This window comes from Notechis scutatus, chromosome 3, assembly GCF_049901735.1.
Source record: "Notechis scutatus isolate UNSWTSFEM ecotype Mainland chromosome 3, rNotScu1.2, whole genome shotgun sequence".
NCBI classification, from domain to species: domain Eukaryota; kingdom Metazoa; phylum Chordata; class Lepidosauria; order Squamata; family Elapidae; genus Notechis; species Notechis scutatus.
The window spans coordinates 190,647,797-190,664,117 of NC_142011.1; the positions used below are offsets into that span (position 1 = coordinate 190,647,797).

Sequence of the window (16,321 nt, forward strand, 5' to 3'; positions counted from 1 at the left end):
TGACCCCGAATTTGATTTTATCGACCATGTCTTGCAATTACCCTAAATCATAAACTAACAACTGCACTCTCTACAAACATATTGCTGTCAACATCACAAATTAATGATTTGGGTCTAAAAAAGTTACAGGATGAAGAGTGACATATATCAATGTTTAATTATCAACTCAGTAGATGTATGATGAAACTTAGATGCACTTTAATTTTCATGTCATGTATAGGACAACATGTGAAAGCCTGATAATTATAGCAGAAGTTATTGCTGATAACAGTAAGTAATAGCAGTTTGGTTTTCCTTTATACAGAGATTCTACATTTAGTCATGTATCAGTATATCTATTCAACCTGGGTTTTCTGCTAATTTTGCTTCCTTTAAAAGACTTCTAATTATTTTATTGTATTGGCAGCACAAACCTGGAACATGCCTGATTGACACAAAGCTGCTGCACAGTTTGGTTCAAAAGTATCCCAAGCAATATATTTCTTTGTGTCTTTTATGAGATAGGGAAGAAAAATTCAGCAATTTAACTCTTCAAAGAAGTTTGATTGTCAACAATCAAAGCTACTGAATCGTACCAATTTTCAGTTTGGCCACATACTGAGCATTTTGTATTTCCACTGAATCAAATGTTAACTTTAAATAAATTTAATGAAAGAGAAAGAATTAACAAACGGGAGTGAATTAATAAGAAAGATAAAATGAAATTGTGGCAGAGCAGTCTTTTTTCTTTGATATTATGATACTGCATTTGAGTAAGATAAAGAAAACACTTTTTTGAAGTTTCATAAAATACTGTTTTGTTCATTAAAAAGAAATCTGAAAATCTGCAATAAATTAGATCATACGGAACACCAACTAATATATCAACTAACTTTATTTTGAAAGTGTTAATTTTAATATTAATTAATAATATTTTAATTTTAAACTGTTCTATGTTGGCTTGTATGATTTGGGAAATTTGACAAAACCTAATTAACAAAACTTGCATTATTTAATTCATTTTAATTTAAAACATTTACAGACTGCCCCAAGGTGGCCAGTTCTAGATCATGTATATAAACAGGATAATTTTAAATGATTTCTTAAATGAAAAAAAGGAAGCCAATTATATATTAGGGATAGTGTTCTACATAACATAGGGGCTAAAGAGAAAACCTGTCTTCTGGTTCCAGACCTCTTCATTACAGGCACAACCTTAAGGCAGGCTATCTCATAATGTGTCAGTGCACACCATTCTGGAAAGTCCATGGTTTGTCTGGATTTATACCATTGTTATGCTTCCAGATGCAATTCAAGATGCTGGTTATCCTATTTAAAACCCTGTAAATGGCAGAGCCAATCTACTTCTGTGACTGCTTACATCTGAAGATCTCTGCCTGTCTTGCAATATCCTACAAGAGTATATCTCCAGATCCCTTTTATTAAAAGGGCCAATTTGTGGGACTGAGCAGTTGTGCTTTCTCTTTTACAGTGTCTGAACTATGACCTACTTTAGTCCTGAGCCTGCACAGCCCTGATCTTTATGGCCTTTGGAAAGACTGTGTTGACCAAGGATGGAAAGGAAGAGGAAAACCGGACATCCAAACACTATAGAAGGAAATGTTTGCAATATTTTGAAAAATCTAGATTTTTGACTACTCAGAACCACATGTGTATATCAACTTACTTGAAAATTGAATGGCAAATCCAGATTTGCTGATATAGAAGTCTGTGTCAAATTGTATTGTCACTATGTTGAGAGTGCTGTGGATGCCTTCTGGAATAAGAGAGCCACTAATTTCTTTTAACAGCATGTCATTTTCAGGTGGACCATCCCAAACACGTAGGATATCATGTGAGGCTTCAGTATCAAATGCTAAAAATTGGAGACTGTAAAAGAACACCAAATATTAATGTCTAATTCAAATAAATAAATGAAATTTATTACAATTTATTACAGTTACAGTTTAGAAGGGATCATGCAGGGAGAAAGACATTTGGTTGATAATTAAAATATATACATCAAGAAGCCTGCCTCTCAGGTCCTGAACAGCGTTGTTCTCTTTATTGGAGATTCTCCTCCATGGATCTTTATGCCTTGATTTCAAGACTTCTTATGTAGATCTAATATGACTAAACATTTGATGTACATACAATGCATACATCAAAGTTCTGGCACTGAATGGAAATGTCAGATGAGGCTTCTGTACAAGTGTAACAACTTCTGTAGCTGTTAGCACTGCTGGACAAGAAGTCAGAAGGAAGGCAAAGTAAAGCAATGAAGCCATCCATCACATCTTAGAGCTTCCAAACAACCATTAGCCCTTTTTCAACCATCAACCCAGCCCCAACCCTACAACTACAATATTCCATCCAGATTTGGAACAAATATTTGTTCACCCAAATCTGCGGTAAGTCATTTTAGCCCCCCAGATAATGTAGTAGATAAAGCAACTACTATATCCCATCTGCCAAGCACTATTCCAGTAATGCTTATATTGCTGTTTCCCCAAAAATATAACATTAATATAACATCAAATTTTGAATAAAAGGCAACATTTACACTAATAAATGGATTCCAGATGGATTTCTTAGTTATTGTATTCTAAAATATTTTTTTCTTAGTCTATCAATTAAGAGTGTCCTGGAGTACCTGACAATGTTTCCTGGATCTACTTCGATTATCCACATACAACGCAGATTATTATCATACGGAAAAGGATAGCCCGGAGACAAGATTCTTCCTGAAGATTCTCCTTTAAAACGACCTCCACATTCAGCTGATAAAAACAAAGTGGAAAATGGTAATTATTTCTCATAAATATTGATTAGGATCTTTCTGTAGCAGCTAAAACATGTAGAATAGGAGGGGTTTAATTCCAAACCTATGATAACATGATATCTGAGTTAAACAGCAGGTTGTCCTCACTTACTGATTGCCTCACTCAGGAACCATGCAAAGTTACAAATGAAATGAAAAAGGAGGTTCATGATTAATCTTTTAACTTGTAGCTATCCCAGCATCCCTGTGCTTATATTATACACTGCTCAGAAAAATAAAGGGAACACAAAAATAAGACATCCTAGATCTGAATGAATGAAATATTCTTATTAAATACTTTGTTCATTACATAGTTGAATATGCTGACAACAAAATCACACAAAAATTATCAATGGAAATCAAATTTAGCAACCCATGGGGGTCTGGATTTGGAGTTACACTCAAAATTAAAGTGGAAAAAAACACTAGAGGCTGATCCAACTTTGATGTAATGTCCTTAAAATAAGTCAAAATGAGGCTCAGTAGTGTGTGTGGCCTCCACATGCCTGTATGACCTCCCTACAATGCCTGGGCATGCTCCTGATGAGGTGGTGGATGATCTCCTGAGGGATCTCCTCCCACACCAGACTAAAACATCCCCCAACTCCTGGACAGTCTGTGGTGCAACGTGGCATTGGTGGATGGAGTGAGACATGATGTCCCAGATGTGTTCAATTGGATTCAGGTCTGGGGAACGGGTGGGCCAGTCCATAGCATCATCTTGCAGGAACTGCTGACACACTCATCTTGCAGGAACTGCTGACACACTCCAGCCACATGAGGTCTAGCATTGTCTTGCATTAGGAGGACCCCAGTGCCAACCGCACCAGCATATGGTCTCACAAGGGGTCTGAGGATCTCATATTGGTACCTAATGGCAGTCAGGCTATCTCTGGTGAGCACTTGGAGGGCCGTGTGGCCCCCTAAAGAAATGCCACCCCACACCATTACTGACCCACTGTCAAACCGGTCATGCTGGAGGATGTTGCAGGCAGCAGAACATCCTCCACGGCGTCTCCAGACCCTGTCACGTCTGTCACATGTGCTCAGTGTGAACCTGATTTCATCTGTGAAGAGCACAGGGTGCCAGTGGCAAATTTGCCAATCTTGGTGTTCTCTGGCAAATGCCAAACATCCTGCACGGTGTTGGGCTGTAAGCGCAACCCCCACATGTGGACGTCGGGCCCTCATACCACCCTCATGAAGTCTGTTTCTGAACATTTGAGTAGTCACATGCACTTTTGTGGCCCGCTGGAGGTCATTTTGCAGGGCTCTGGCAGTGCTCCTCCTGTCCCTCCTTGCACAAAGGCGGAGGTAGCGGTCCTGATGCTGGGTTGTTGCCTTCCTATGGCCTCCTCCATGTCTCCTGATGTACTGGCCTGTCTCCTAGTAGCGCCTCCATGCTCTGGACACTATGCTGACAGACACAGCAAACCTTCTTGCCACAGCTCACATTGCTGTGCCATCCTGGACGAGCTGCACTACCTGAGCCACTTGTGTGGGTTGTAGACTCCATCTCATGTTACCACTAGAGTGAAAGCACCGCCAGCATTCAAAAGTGACCAAACCATCAGCCAGAAAGCATAGGAACTGAGAAGTAGTCTGTTGTCACCACCTGCAGAACCACTCCTTTATTGGGGATGTCTTGCTAACTGCCTATGTTTTCCACCTGTTGTCTATTCTATTTGCACAACAGCATGTGAAATTGATTGTCAATTAGTGTTGCTACCTAAGTGGACAGTTTGATTTCACAGAAGTGTGATTGACTTGGAGTTACATTGTGTTGTTTAAGTATTCCCTTTATTTTTTTGAGCAGTGTAATTCAGATGCTTAACAACCAGCACACATTTATGATGGTGCCAGTACTCCATGGTCACATGATTGCTACATGTAGCTTTCGCAGATGGGTTCCAAAAAGCAAAATCAATGGGGAAGCTGATAGGAAATTGCCAATTAATGACTTAAGTACCCAATGACCTGTGGGAATTTAATACTGCAGTAGGAGCTGATATTATAAGTTTGGTAATGTTGTAATGTTGCACTTAACAATTGCTTTGTTTAGCCATGGAGTTTCTGTCCAAATTCTGGTTGGTAAGTGAAAACTACTTGTAATATGCAGAGTGTATATTGTTCTCCTCCATTTCCAATATCAATTGGGATCAAAAGAGGAAAAAGAATCTGACTCTTCTAATTATTTATATAATCACTCAATGCCTTTAACTGTTGAAAAAAATAATGAAGAACAAGGTAAATCTTGGATCTTTAAGTGCAACGGGAAAAAAATTAACTTTGAGTTTTGATGATTAGATCTATTTATGATAATAGAAGTACTGTTTGTGAAGGTTCACTCTAGTTCAAATAGTCATTGATTTATAGGTTTTTCTCTGTTTCAAGCAAAGTTAGAATTTCTCTTGTTTTATAGTTTGTTCTTGTTGCTTGTACTCACTATGTTTTAGTTATCCCTTTCCTTTTTTTCTAACTCCTTTTCTTTGCTTTTTTATTTTATACTTTTTAAAAATAAATAAATGTTTGAATAAAAAAGAGGAATGAAGAAAACAAAATTAGTTCATGTTCTAGAACAACAATTTTCAGAATCTCCTCCATACAAATAAGTGTGATGTGATGTGATGTGGTGTGTGTGTGTGTGTGTGTGTAATATGTATGGTTATGATGAAGTTTGTCAGTAAAATCAGGAAAGACTTATTCATAAAGATCAGTTGGGACATGATCAATCAGCATCCTTCCATATAATCTACATCAGAACATTGCTTTGAGAGAACAGAAAAAAAGTTCACCAAATGAAGAACAATAAAAATAAAAGTACTACTTTGCAAAGTTAGTCTAGAGAAAATAAGGACTAGTGGGGACATGATAACAGTATTCCAGTATTTGAAAGGTTGCCACAAAGATGAAGGGGCCAACTTATTTTCCAAAGCACAAGAAGGCAAGACAAGAAACAATGGATGGAGCTAATCAACGAAAGAAGCAACCTGGAATTAAGGAGAAACAATGAGAACAATTAACCAGTGGAACAGCTTGTCATCAGAAGTTCTGGGTGCTTCATCACTGGAGGTTTTTAAGAAGAGACCACACAGTCACTTGTCTGAAATGGTATAAGGTCTCCTGCTTGAGCAGGATATTGGACTGGAAGACTTTGACGGTCCTTTCCAGCTCTATTCTGATTGATTGAAAGTGATAGAGGTATATTTCTAATAACAAGAAACTGATTACCGATACAAGATGGCAAGGGATAATCCCAAGTTCTCCTTTCTCCAGTCATGCATTTTAGAAGACTGCTCCCATGGAGAGTGTAACCAGGATTACATCCATAAATGATAGTGCTGCCAGCAAAATGACCTTGATCACTGATTTTGTATCCAAATTGTGGAACACCTGGATCTTCACAGTGAGAAAGTTCAAAACCTATAAAAAGAAGGAAAGAAAATCAACAGTGTTTCCAACCTAGGATTTTTGTCCTCAAAGCATAGATTGCAATTTAGGGTGTTTAATGCAATGATTTGTTTCTTCGTAGCTATATATGTATGTATGCATGTATGTGTGTATGTGTATGTATGTATGTATGTATGTATGTATGTATGTATGTATGTATGTATGTACCCTGTTTCTCCAACAATACGGCCTCCCCCAATAGGAAGTCCCGGCATGTTTTATAGGCATGAAATGAAATTAAGCCCCTCCCCCAAATTAAGGCCTATATTAAAACATGTGAAATGGGGGGAATGGTGGGAGGAGCTTGCCATTAGGAAGTACTTTTGTTGCACACCCGGATATGGTGCTGTCTGCGTTGACCCCGATACGAAGTGCCCCACCAACGCCAAGGTCAACATCCAAGCCGTCGCCGCCCGCCCAAAGATGCAAGGGGGAATTAAGTCACCCCGAAAAGACGGCCTAGCCATTTTTGGGCTCAAAAAAATAAGACCCAGCCTTATTATATGAGAAACACGGTATGTATGTATCATTTGAGCCTGGTGGCATAGTGGTTAGAATGCCATAGTGCAGACTAACTTTGCCCACAGTCTGGAGTGCAATTCTTAGGGGTTCAAGGTTAATTCAGCTTTCCATCTTCTGAAGGTCAGTAAAATGAGGACCCAGATTGTTGGGAGCAATATGCAAATAATGCTGACATTCTAAACCACCCAGAGAGTGCTGTAAAGCACTATGGGGCAGTATTTAATTTCCTGGGCTAGTGTTTTTGTTACTACTATAATATTTTGAATTGATGATGAAAGGAAGAAAATTTGATTTAAAAAAGTTTAAGAGACTTCTTTATCACCAGTCAGACATTTTGACCATCCATTGGACAAAGTGATAATCCAATGTATTTATTGTTAATAGTCAATATATATTAGCTTGGGCATATATTTGGATGACACATTATGCAACTCTTTTTTAATAATGTCTATTCAATATTATTTCTGATTAATTTGGAGTGCATTGTTTTCATCAAGTTTATAGCACTAGCAATAGTACTTAGACTTATGTACAGCTTCACACTGCTTTACAGCACTCTCTGCATGATTTACAATGTCAGCATATTGCCCCCAAACTATCTGGGTATTCGTTTACTGACCTCAGAGGGATGGAAGGCTGAATCAACCTTGAGCTGGTCAGGATCAAAGTCCTGGCAGTGGGACTTTGTCAGTCTGCAATATTGCATTCTAACTATTGTGCTACCATGGTAAAATAAAGCTCATGATAATTTCTTACTTGATTCTTTATTTTACTTTCTGAAATACTTACTGGTATATACGAGCTGAAACCCTTCATCTGTACCTTCAGCATCTGAATTAAATTCAAGCCAAATATGATTTGAAGTACTGCTCAGCGTTAGTCCTCTTAGAGAAGCTCCAGTAAATGCACCCAGCAAATGCGCTGTATTATCTTTCCCATCATATATCTGAAAAGCAAACTGACTTTAGATAATTTCAATAAGCAGAAAACAGAGAGTAAAACACAAAACTTCCACTGAGATAGATCAGGACTGCTGAATTTACTTAGTTTGATAACACAGAGTATTGTCTCAATTTCCTACTACTTTTTAAAAAATGCCAAATTACTTTAAAAAAAAAATCCATGATAAAGGTAGGACTTCTATTTCAGTACATGATTTGTAAACAACTATTTACATTGAGAGTCAGCATTTTAATGATGGCACTCATTTTCTCTTTTCAAGTCATATTAAAAGAGTCTCTGAAGTTTATTTCTATGAAAACAGTTTACTAATCCATATACTGATATCAAAACAAAGCAAATGACTACAGTGGGACTAGCAAACAAACTAGCTATAAGTCTTTAGGACATTGTAATCTATATGCAAATTAGACATCTAGGCTGCGTAGTTGGCTTTGAAGTACCAATTTATTTATTATCTTAAACAATTTCCACTCCCCTGCAGATATCCTTGGAAAATAAGGGGAACATAAGAAATTCTTAAAAAGATAAGGATTATATTCACTTCATATACTTAACTTGGTTACTAAATTAACCCATTTTAAGGGTTCATCTAAAACACTGAATTATAAACTGCCAGATATTCTGTTCATATAACATACAGAGGAGAAAGAGGGAGGGAGGGAGAGACAGAGAGAGAGGGGGAGGATTTTTACTTTATTAAAACTTACATTATATTATAAATATGTAATTACTAGATGCTGAACTTTAAAAAAATATTAATTTAGCTAAGGCACTAATAACGTTTCCAAATTTCAAGAGATAGTTTACATTTGTGTGTGTCTGTAAAATGATATAGAGCTGATCTTAAGAAGAGGAAGGGAATAAATGAATCATTAAGGTGGGACTTGCAGAAAAGATCATACAGTCTTTAGGAAGAGGGAAGTAGGAGAAAGAAACTCAAAATAACCCCACCTTGATTTTCTTTAGTATGAGATGCGACAGAGATAAACTTAAAGAGGCTTTTGAGATTCTGTTGTTCTACGTAATCACAATGAAGAGAAGTCCTAAAAACCCTGATTATTGACCTATTTCAAGACCTGTTCCAAGACTTACAGCAATCACAAATTGACCCTTGTGTGGTTTCACGTATTTATGATCAAGGCATGCAAGCACAGCAATTACTTATGAAACACAGTACATTAAACAACAACTACTTCTGGACATGAGATTCTATGGGATATATTCCCAGAAAAGCATAGGTTGAATCTCAGCCTTAAAGCAGTTCTTCCTCTAGACTCCAGGGTGGAAGTGCCTAATTAGTCCTTAATTGGTATCCAAATTTAACCCAGGCCAAACTGTCCTTGTCCATCCCCACAGATATATCTTCAATTCTGGTTGCAAGAAGATCAACAGGAGATTATCTCCACTGTACATCTGCTCTTAGGAAGCAGGGTAAGGGGAAGAATAGCTCAGGCACCACTCAGGTTTCAATTAGGAAGGGAAGTGAGACATTTGTTGTATATCTAAAGGTCTTCTTATCTAGACCTCAATAAGCAGTTATAAGAAATCCTCCACTTACAGCTATTTATTTAATGACTGTTCAAAATTACAATAGCACTGAACAAAGTGACTTATGACCATTCTCACATTTATGAACTTTGCAATCTGGGAACCCCCTCTCCCAAAAGAATGAAATATTTTGAGGAATATTTTAAAAAAGCAGAATATTGTGTTTCCCCAAAGGGAAAAATGGAGAAACATGTTTTTAGAGGAAGAAAGCAAACCCCACTTTCCTTAATAGTCCCAGCAGATATTTTTTGCCCATTAAGAAAAATTGGGCCAGCCTATTCAGAAACCAAACTGAGGAGACCACCTTTTAGAAATACAGATTTGGTAATCCATTCAAGATAGGATATTGTGAAACAAAGGCAGAATGGTAGGATTTAGCCCTCACTAAAAATCCAACACAGGGCAAAGCCATTAAGCCACAATAGGAATTGTCCAACACCCTTTCAGAATGGTCCAAACTTCAACTAAACATAGCTCAGACAAACACCTAGGATGACCCCGATAAGAATCTGACAACAGCCAATAGAACACATATTCTTGCACAGGAACAGGAAGCTCAAATATAAAGCTCAAAGAAGGTATAAAAACCCCTCACTCTCAACTCCATTTGGTCAGCTGCACCAGAACCATGTGTTTGGTGGTTCGGTTCATCATTAAACCTCCTTTCCAATCAGACCTACACATTTCCAGTGTTTTTCTCCCAACTTGGAACTGAACCAGATGAATATTTCTTCCCACAGCAGCTTCCTCCCAGTCATATAATAAAAAATATGAGTGTTTGGCAAGTGGCATTTATTTACAATGGTTGTATTTAAGATGGGCTTCTATGATCACCGTTTGCAAACTTCGCAGCTGGTTTCTGACAAGCAGAAGAAATGGGGGGGGGGGCAAGCCAGATTTACTTAATGACTGTTTGGTTCACTTAACAACTGCAATGATTTGCTTAACCAAAAGGGTAGTAAAATTGGGTGCAACTCCCTTAACAACTGCTTTGTTTAACAACAGAAATTCTGGTCCTAATATTGGTGGTAAATCAAGGACCATCTGTATTGCTGAACAACAGAAATGATACAGCTTTTTCCTGAAATCAATATGCATCCAGGACTGTATTTTCCAAATTCAAACCCCTCTCTGGGCTGTTAAATTTTTTATCAAACTGAAATTTTAAATAACTGGTTTGCATGAACTGGACAACAACACCTCTGCTTTAAATCCAGGAGTTAGTGTGCCATAAACTGATGCATTTATTTTACAGAAAAGTATGCAGATATCATCGAATTAACACCTTCATTTTAATATCCCACCTCTACTTTGATCTCAAAACTCAAAGCTAGTTTTAATTCCATTAAATCTTCAGATATCAAACAAAGAAAGCAAATAAAGAAAAGCAAACATGACCACAATACAAATATTTTCGAGGATACCCTATATGGTACTATCCATTCTGTTTTAAACAGTGACCAGTATGATCTTTCACTGAATGATTGATTGATATTTTTATGATAAAAATGCTTATAGCAGCATTCTGGAACAATGAAATATAACTATACCTAGGCACACACCCAAATATGTACATTCAGTTAAAGTTCAGCTCATGCGACTGGGTAAGGTTAGTCAGAAAAAGTTTCATTTCAACAGATTGGAAATGATGGAATAATTCTGTGAAGAGTTTTACTTGGATACTTAATTTGACATTCTTTAGTGCTACATAATGCTTTGCATCTTCCTAGACCAGTGTATCCTCAACTCCAACAGCTTTAAGATTGGTGGACTTCAACTTCCAGAATTCCTCACTGGCTGGAAAATTTTGAATTCCGGGAGTTTAAAGTCCACTCATTTCAAAAGCTGTTCAGGTTGAGAAAAACTGTCCTAGACTCTTAAATCAATTGCACCTTAAATCTAAATCAGAATCATTTGCTTTATTAGTGTTTCATAAAATATAACAGAAAATGTTCTTATAAGTTCTACGAAAACCTTTAACACATATTTCTGAATAGGGATATTACTTTTGTTATTTTAAACTATCAATACACCCAAATTTCCCTAGATAATGTAATCTTTAGAATTACAACCTTAATGTTAATTGTTAGACAAATGTATACTTAAAAAGACAATACATAAAACATTTGGATCCCCAAGTTATCCAGCAGCATACTTCCCTTGAATAAATTCCCTTGAATTAAAAAAAAAATACTATTGGTTCTGTGGGCATGGCTTGGTAGCCGTGGCTTGTTGGGCTTGGCAGGGGTAGGATACTGCAAAATCTCCATTCTGTCCCCATACCTGGGGAAAGGTTACTGCAAAATCCCATTATCTCCCCACCCCACTAACCTGCTTTCCAGCTCTGTTCTCCTCTGCAGAGCAACAAAATAAGACCCAACTGATCAGCTGGGACTCAGGAGGCAGAGAATAGATGCCAGTCAGAGGTGGTATTTGCCAGTTCTCCAAACTACTCAAAATTTATGCTACAGGTTCTCAGAACTAGTCAGAACCTGCTGAATACCATCTCTGCTGCAACCGTTTTAACTGTGAAAAACAGCCATAAAGTTCTTTTTCCAGTGCAATTGTAACTAAACAATTTGTTGTAAGTCAAGGATTACCTGTATCGATTGCTGTTAATATATACAGGTGTACATACAGAGATGCATCTTTATACATCCTGAATCCATGATAAAATATTAATAATAAATCTCATTATTATTTATTGTTTTAGCTATTTAAAATAAAAACAAAGCAAAATGCATTTTATTTTTTCTTGCTGGTTAATTTGAAATAATTTATGATAACCTGATTAATGACACCTATTTTCAGAAATAAATGCATCCCTACCAATATCCAACATACCTTAAGAACATCTGCTTGTGCTAAATGGAATGTTCTGGCAGAAATATTAATTCCCTTCCCTGCTTGCACCTGAATGCTGTATATACATTCATGATTGTTGTCATAGTTGAGGGGATAATTGGGGGATAATAATATTCCTTCATTAGTGGTGGCAGAAGCTCCACATTCAGCTGCAGGTAAAACAGAATTCAGTGTGTAACTCAATAGAAAACAAACATGAAATTGCATTGCAATTTAATAACTGTCCTGCCTGGTCAACGTAAAATTCCTGATAGATATAATTATAAGGAACAAAAAAAAGAGTTCATTTTCAAATTCTTCTTCATCTTCTTCTTTTATATGATGTCTCTTGTGTTTATTTTCCCCTCTATTTATTTTTGTGGACATTTCTGAAAACAGAAATAAAGAAGAAATGGTGATACCTTGGGAGAGATGAACAGAATTGGGTGGGGGAATGTTGATTCAATAGAATTAAGCACAGGGGTGAATGGCAGAAATAATGACAGGTAAGAAAGATTTGTAATTCAAAACTGATAGGGGAAAAAAGAATAAAAAAGAAAGAAAGCAGTTTCACACAGAAACTACGACTTTAGAGAATAACTTAATAAATGAAAGGGGATTAGACTGCAGGAGAAGTGTAATTTATCCTTATGGATTGCACTATAGTTGAAAGAAAGAAGAAGGTAATGAAAATACCTGATTATAATAATGGTATATGTATTAACACAATGAATGACAATGAGAGGTCTGGAAAGCCAGGGATCTAGAATGCCACCTCACTCAAAGTCATCACTAAAATTAATATATTTATTTTGGCCACTCCAGTAAAAAAGTATGTAGGACTGTGAAAATCATTGCATGTATGTATGTATATAACATGGATGCCTCCCTTTCCTAATAATGCTTCTGAAAGCATATTAGACTAAGCAAAACAACTCTCCTTAAAGCATTTTGATTTCATTTCAATATATATATTGAAAATATTATCCCAATATTTGGCCTTTGTTGAGTATTCAACGCATTGTGATAGGAAGTGGAGGATGGTTGCAAAGAATAAGCAGGAAGTCAGCCATGCTGGGAAAGTTACTGCAAAAGGAGTGAGATAGCCACCAAGGACAAACAGGAAGTCAGCCCTGCTGGGAAGGTCACTGACATAGTAAAAGGGACAAGGAGAAAGTTATTCCCAGCAAAAACAATGGGTCATGTAGTAAGTCATGTGGTTTGCTTGGGGCTTGTCCTTTTTAGTACTTGTTGGACTGCCTGAAACCAATTAACATGTACTGAGATACCACTGCACATTCTTCTACCTTTTATATTCATGTAAAGTAGGGAGGTGCCTGTCTCAGCCACTTCTGAATATTATCTATTTGTGAACTAAAAACCTGTTTTACAATTGTTATTTTGGTAACAGAGTTTGCTTATGAAGATATTCCTTCTTATTCTCAGCATCGTCATAGAGACAGCCCTGAAAACAACTGATGATGAGCCTTTCAACTGATGATTAAGTGGTTTGTGGCAAGTTATAGCCACCTTTCCTTATTCTAGGAAGAGAGGGATAGTTTTGCACCTTGAACGGTTGTCTGAACACATGCATGAAACTGTAGATAAAAACAAGTGTTTCTGGCATAACAGATATGCATAGGAATCCCAACAAATTAATTATCTCAACAAGCAGTTTTCTCACAGAGGGGAAAAAAAAACACCCTCCAAACATTAATTTTGTGGGGTAGATTTATTTTTAAATACTAGTGAGAATGTTACATATAGTATATACACAAGGCTTCATGCTTTGTAAAAACTAAGTATAGGAAACATGGCTTGTTATGTCTCCTGCCTAGAGACAATATTTAGAGGAAAAAATATCATTTTATCAGCTGCATTTTCTTATTTGTCAATTGAAATATATTTTGGAATCATTTGTATGAACTGTTTCCAGATTTATTTTCGCACTTCACCCAATCAAATTCTATGAGTGTCTGGATTTTCTATAGCTTTAATCTGTTTCCATATAGTTTCAGCAAGGAAATTCAAATTAAAACTTTTTGCTCAATAGCCATTCTTTAGGGGCTCAGAGAGCTATTAATGTGAGGGTTTTTTCCCCCCTTGAGATCTATATTGCTCTGATAATATAAGAAAGACACAGCTTTTTTTATCCATGTTGAGCATATTTAAAATTGTGAAGGGAAACAGTGAACCAGAACATAAAGGGGATGTTATTATAAGAGACAGATTGGATTTTAGGATTAAAAATGCAACCTACTTTAGACTGTTATAAAGAGAACTAATCAGAAGAAGAAATTAAACCAAGTTTTATAATATTCTTGACAGCCGTGGGTCAAACATGATTTGATTAAAATTACTGAGTACAGAGGCTGGATTAGTGTCGTTATTATTATATGTTACAGGAATCACAAGACCTTCATGGCATGACCTACCACCTTTTTATCAGTTCTTAACCACTATTTAACTCTAATACCCTTCATGTCATTCATTTTGGAAGCAGTAGGTTTCCAGATTTTTTACTTAAACTGATTTGAAGGGTTCTTGGTGGGAAAAAAAAAACTGCAGTGAGAAAGTAAAAAAGTCTCTCCCCCATCAAGACACTTAGAGAGAGACATAAACCCAGAGGCTTTCTTATAGGTCTAAGAAAAATCAAATATTATATGTGGCAATTTAAATTATGTCCAACTGAAAATAATATATTATTTCTAAGGGAGAATAATGGTAAATGAATGACAATAAATACCAACAAAATCTTTTTCTTTTAATTAAATATGGTTGGACACAAGAATGATAACCAAGACTTGATATGTTTCTAAATGTTTTCAGATTGGATTTATTAGATGCTGATTACTGAGTTATTCCATTAGAAGATTGGCAATGCTGTTCCAGACATCTAATGAAAAATTTGGAAACAGGATACTTTTGGCTATGGTCTATTTTTAATTTATTATCCACATTTAAGAAACTGCCTAAGACAATCTAACATCCTGTATACAGTATGTGTGTGTGTGTGTGTGTGTGTGTGTGTGTGTGTGTGTGTGTATGGTATTCGGCTTGGTTCGGGTATTTTCCCACGTCATTGTAGTTGTTCTTTTAAAGTTGTAGCAACGTTTCAGCAGAATCTCATCTGCCATCATCAGGCTTCTGTATTGTTTCCGTCTGTCAGATATATATATATATATATATATATATATATATATATATATATATATATATATATATATATATATATATATTTTCTTAAGTTTTCGCGGGTACTTACATGTATGGCATTCAGCTTTGTTCGGGTATTTTCCCACGTCATTGTAGTAGTGCTTTTAAAGTTGTAGCGACGTTTCAGCAGAATCTCATCTGCCATCATCAGGCTTCTGTATTGTGTTCATCAGGCTTCTGTATTGTGTTCATCAGACGAACACAATACAGAAGCCTGATGATGGCAGATGAGATTCCGCCGAAATGTCACTACAACTTTAAAAGCACAACTATAATGACGTGGGAAAATATCCGAACAAAGCTGAATAAAACACACACACACACACACAAACACACACTGGTATTCAGCTTTGTTCGGGTATTTTCCCACGTCATTATAGTATTTTTTTTATAGATACTTTTTCAAAACTTTACATGTTAAACACATCATTAAGGTAGAATTGATAAAACAGAGGAAACATAGAAACTGTTACATAGAACAGTTGAATATTAAAACTCAAAATTGGACTTCATACTAAACCAGAAATACCTGACAAATCAAAGTGAAAAGATATGAGAAATGTAAACACTGTATTGTACCAAAACTAATAAGGTATGCACCATGCTTAGACATGCTGTATAGTTGCAAGTTTATGGACAATGACTACACATACAAGCAAATGAAAGCAGCTGACCACGTACCCACACACCTGGGCAGAGGTGCACTCCACACTCTTCGGCCACCACCAAGGCAGATGATTTCTGAAGCTCCCTCTAAGCGGTATCCAGAAGAACAGGAGAAAGTAAGAGTATCTCCTACTTCAAAGTTAAATCCAATTCTACTTCCAAATTGAGGTGTGCCGGGGTCCTCACATGGTTCTAGATTGTATTCTAAGATGGAAATAAGAAAGCAAATCAACATCTCATTTAAAAAGTTTCAGCATCTGACAAACAAAGCTCTAACTCAGCCCAAATCATTAAGTGTTGCTATCTTATTGT

The 16,321-nt window shown here is 36.5% G+C and overlaps 1 protein-coding gene across 1 annotated transcript in view; it reads right to left on the reverse strand.

The window, feature by feature from the left end:
• Window positions 1–16,321, reverse strand: part of CSMD3 (CUB and Sushi multiple domains 3) — a 618,612-nt gene that overhangs the window by 193,290 nt on the left and 409,001 nt on the right. The window contains exons 21-26 of the mRNA XM_087962106.1: window positions 16,025–16,213; window positions 12,128–12,297; window positions 7,562–7,718; window positions 6,032–6,223; window positions 2,633–2,759; window positions 1,667–1,869 (exon numbers count right to left, since the gene is read on the reverse strand). Coding sequence (XP_087818232.1) covers window positions 1,667–1,869; window positions 2,633–2,759; window positions 6,032–6,223; window positions 7,562–7,718; window positions 12,128–12,297; window positions 16,025–16,213 — 1,038 coding nt within the window. The remainder of the gene's footprint in view (window positions 1–1,666; window positions 1,870–2,632; window positions 2,760–6,031; window positions 6,224–7,561; window positions 7,719–12,127; window positions 12,298–16,024; window positions 16,214–16,321) is intronic.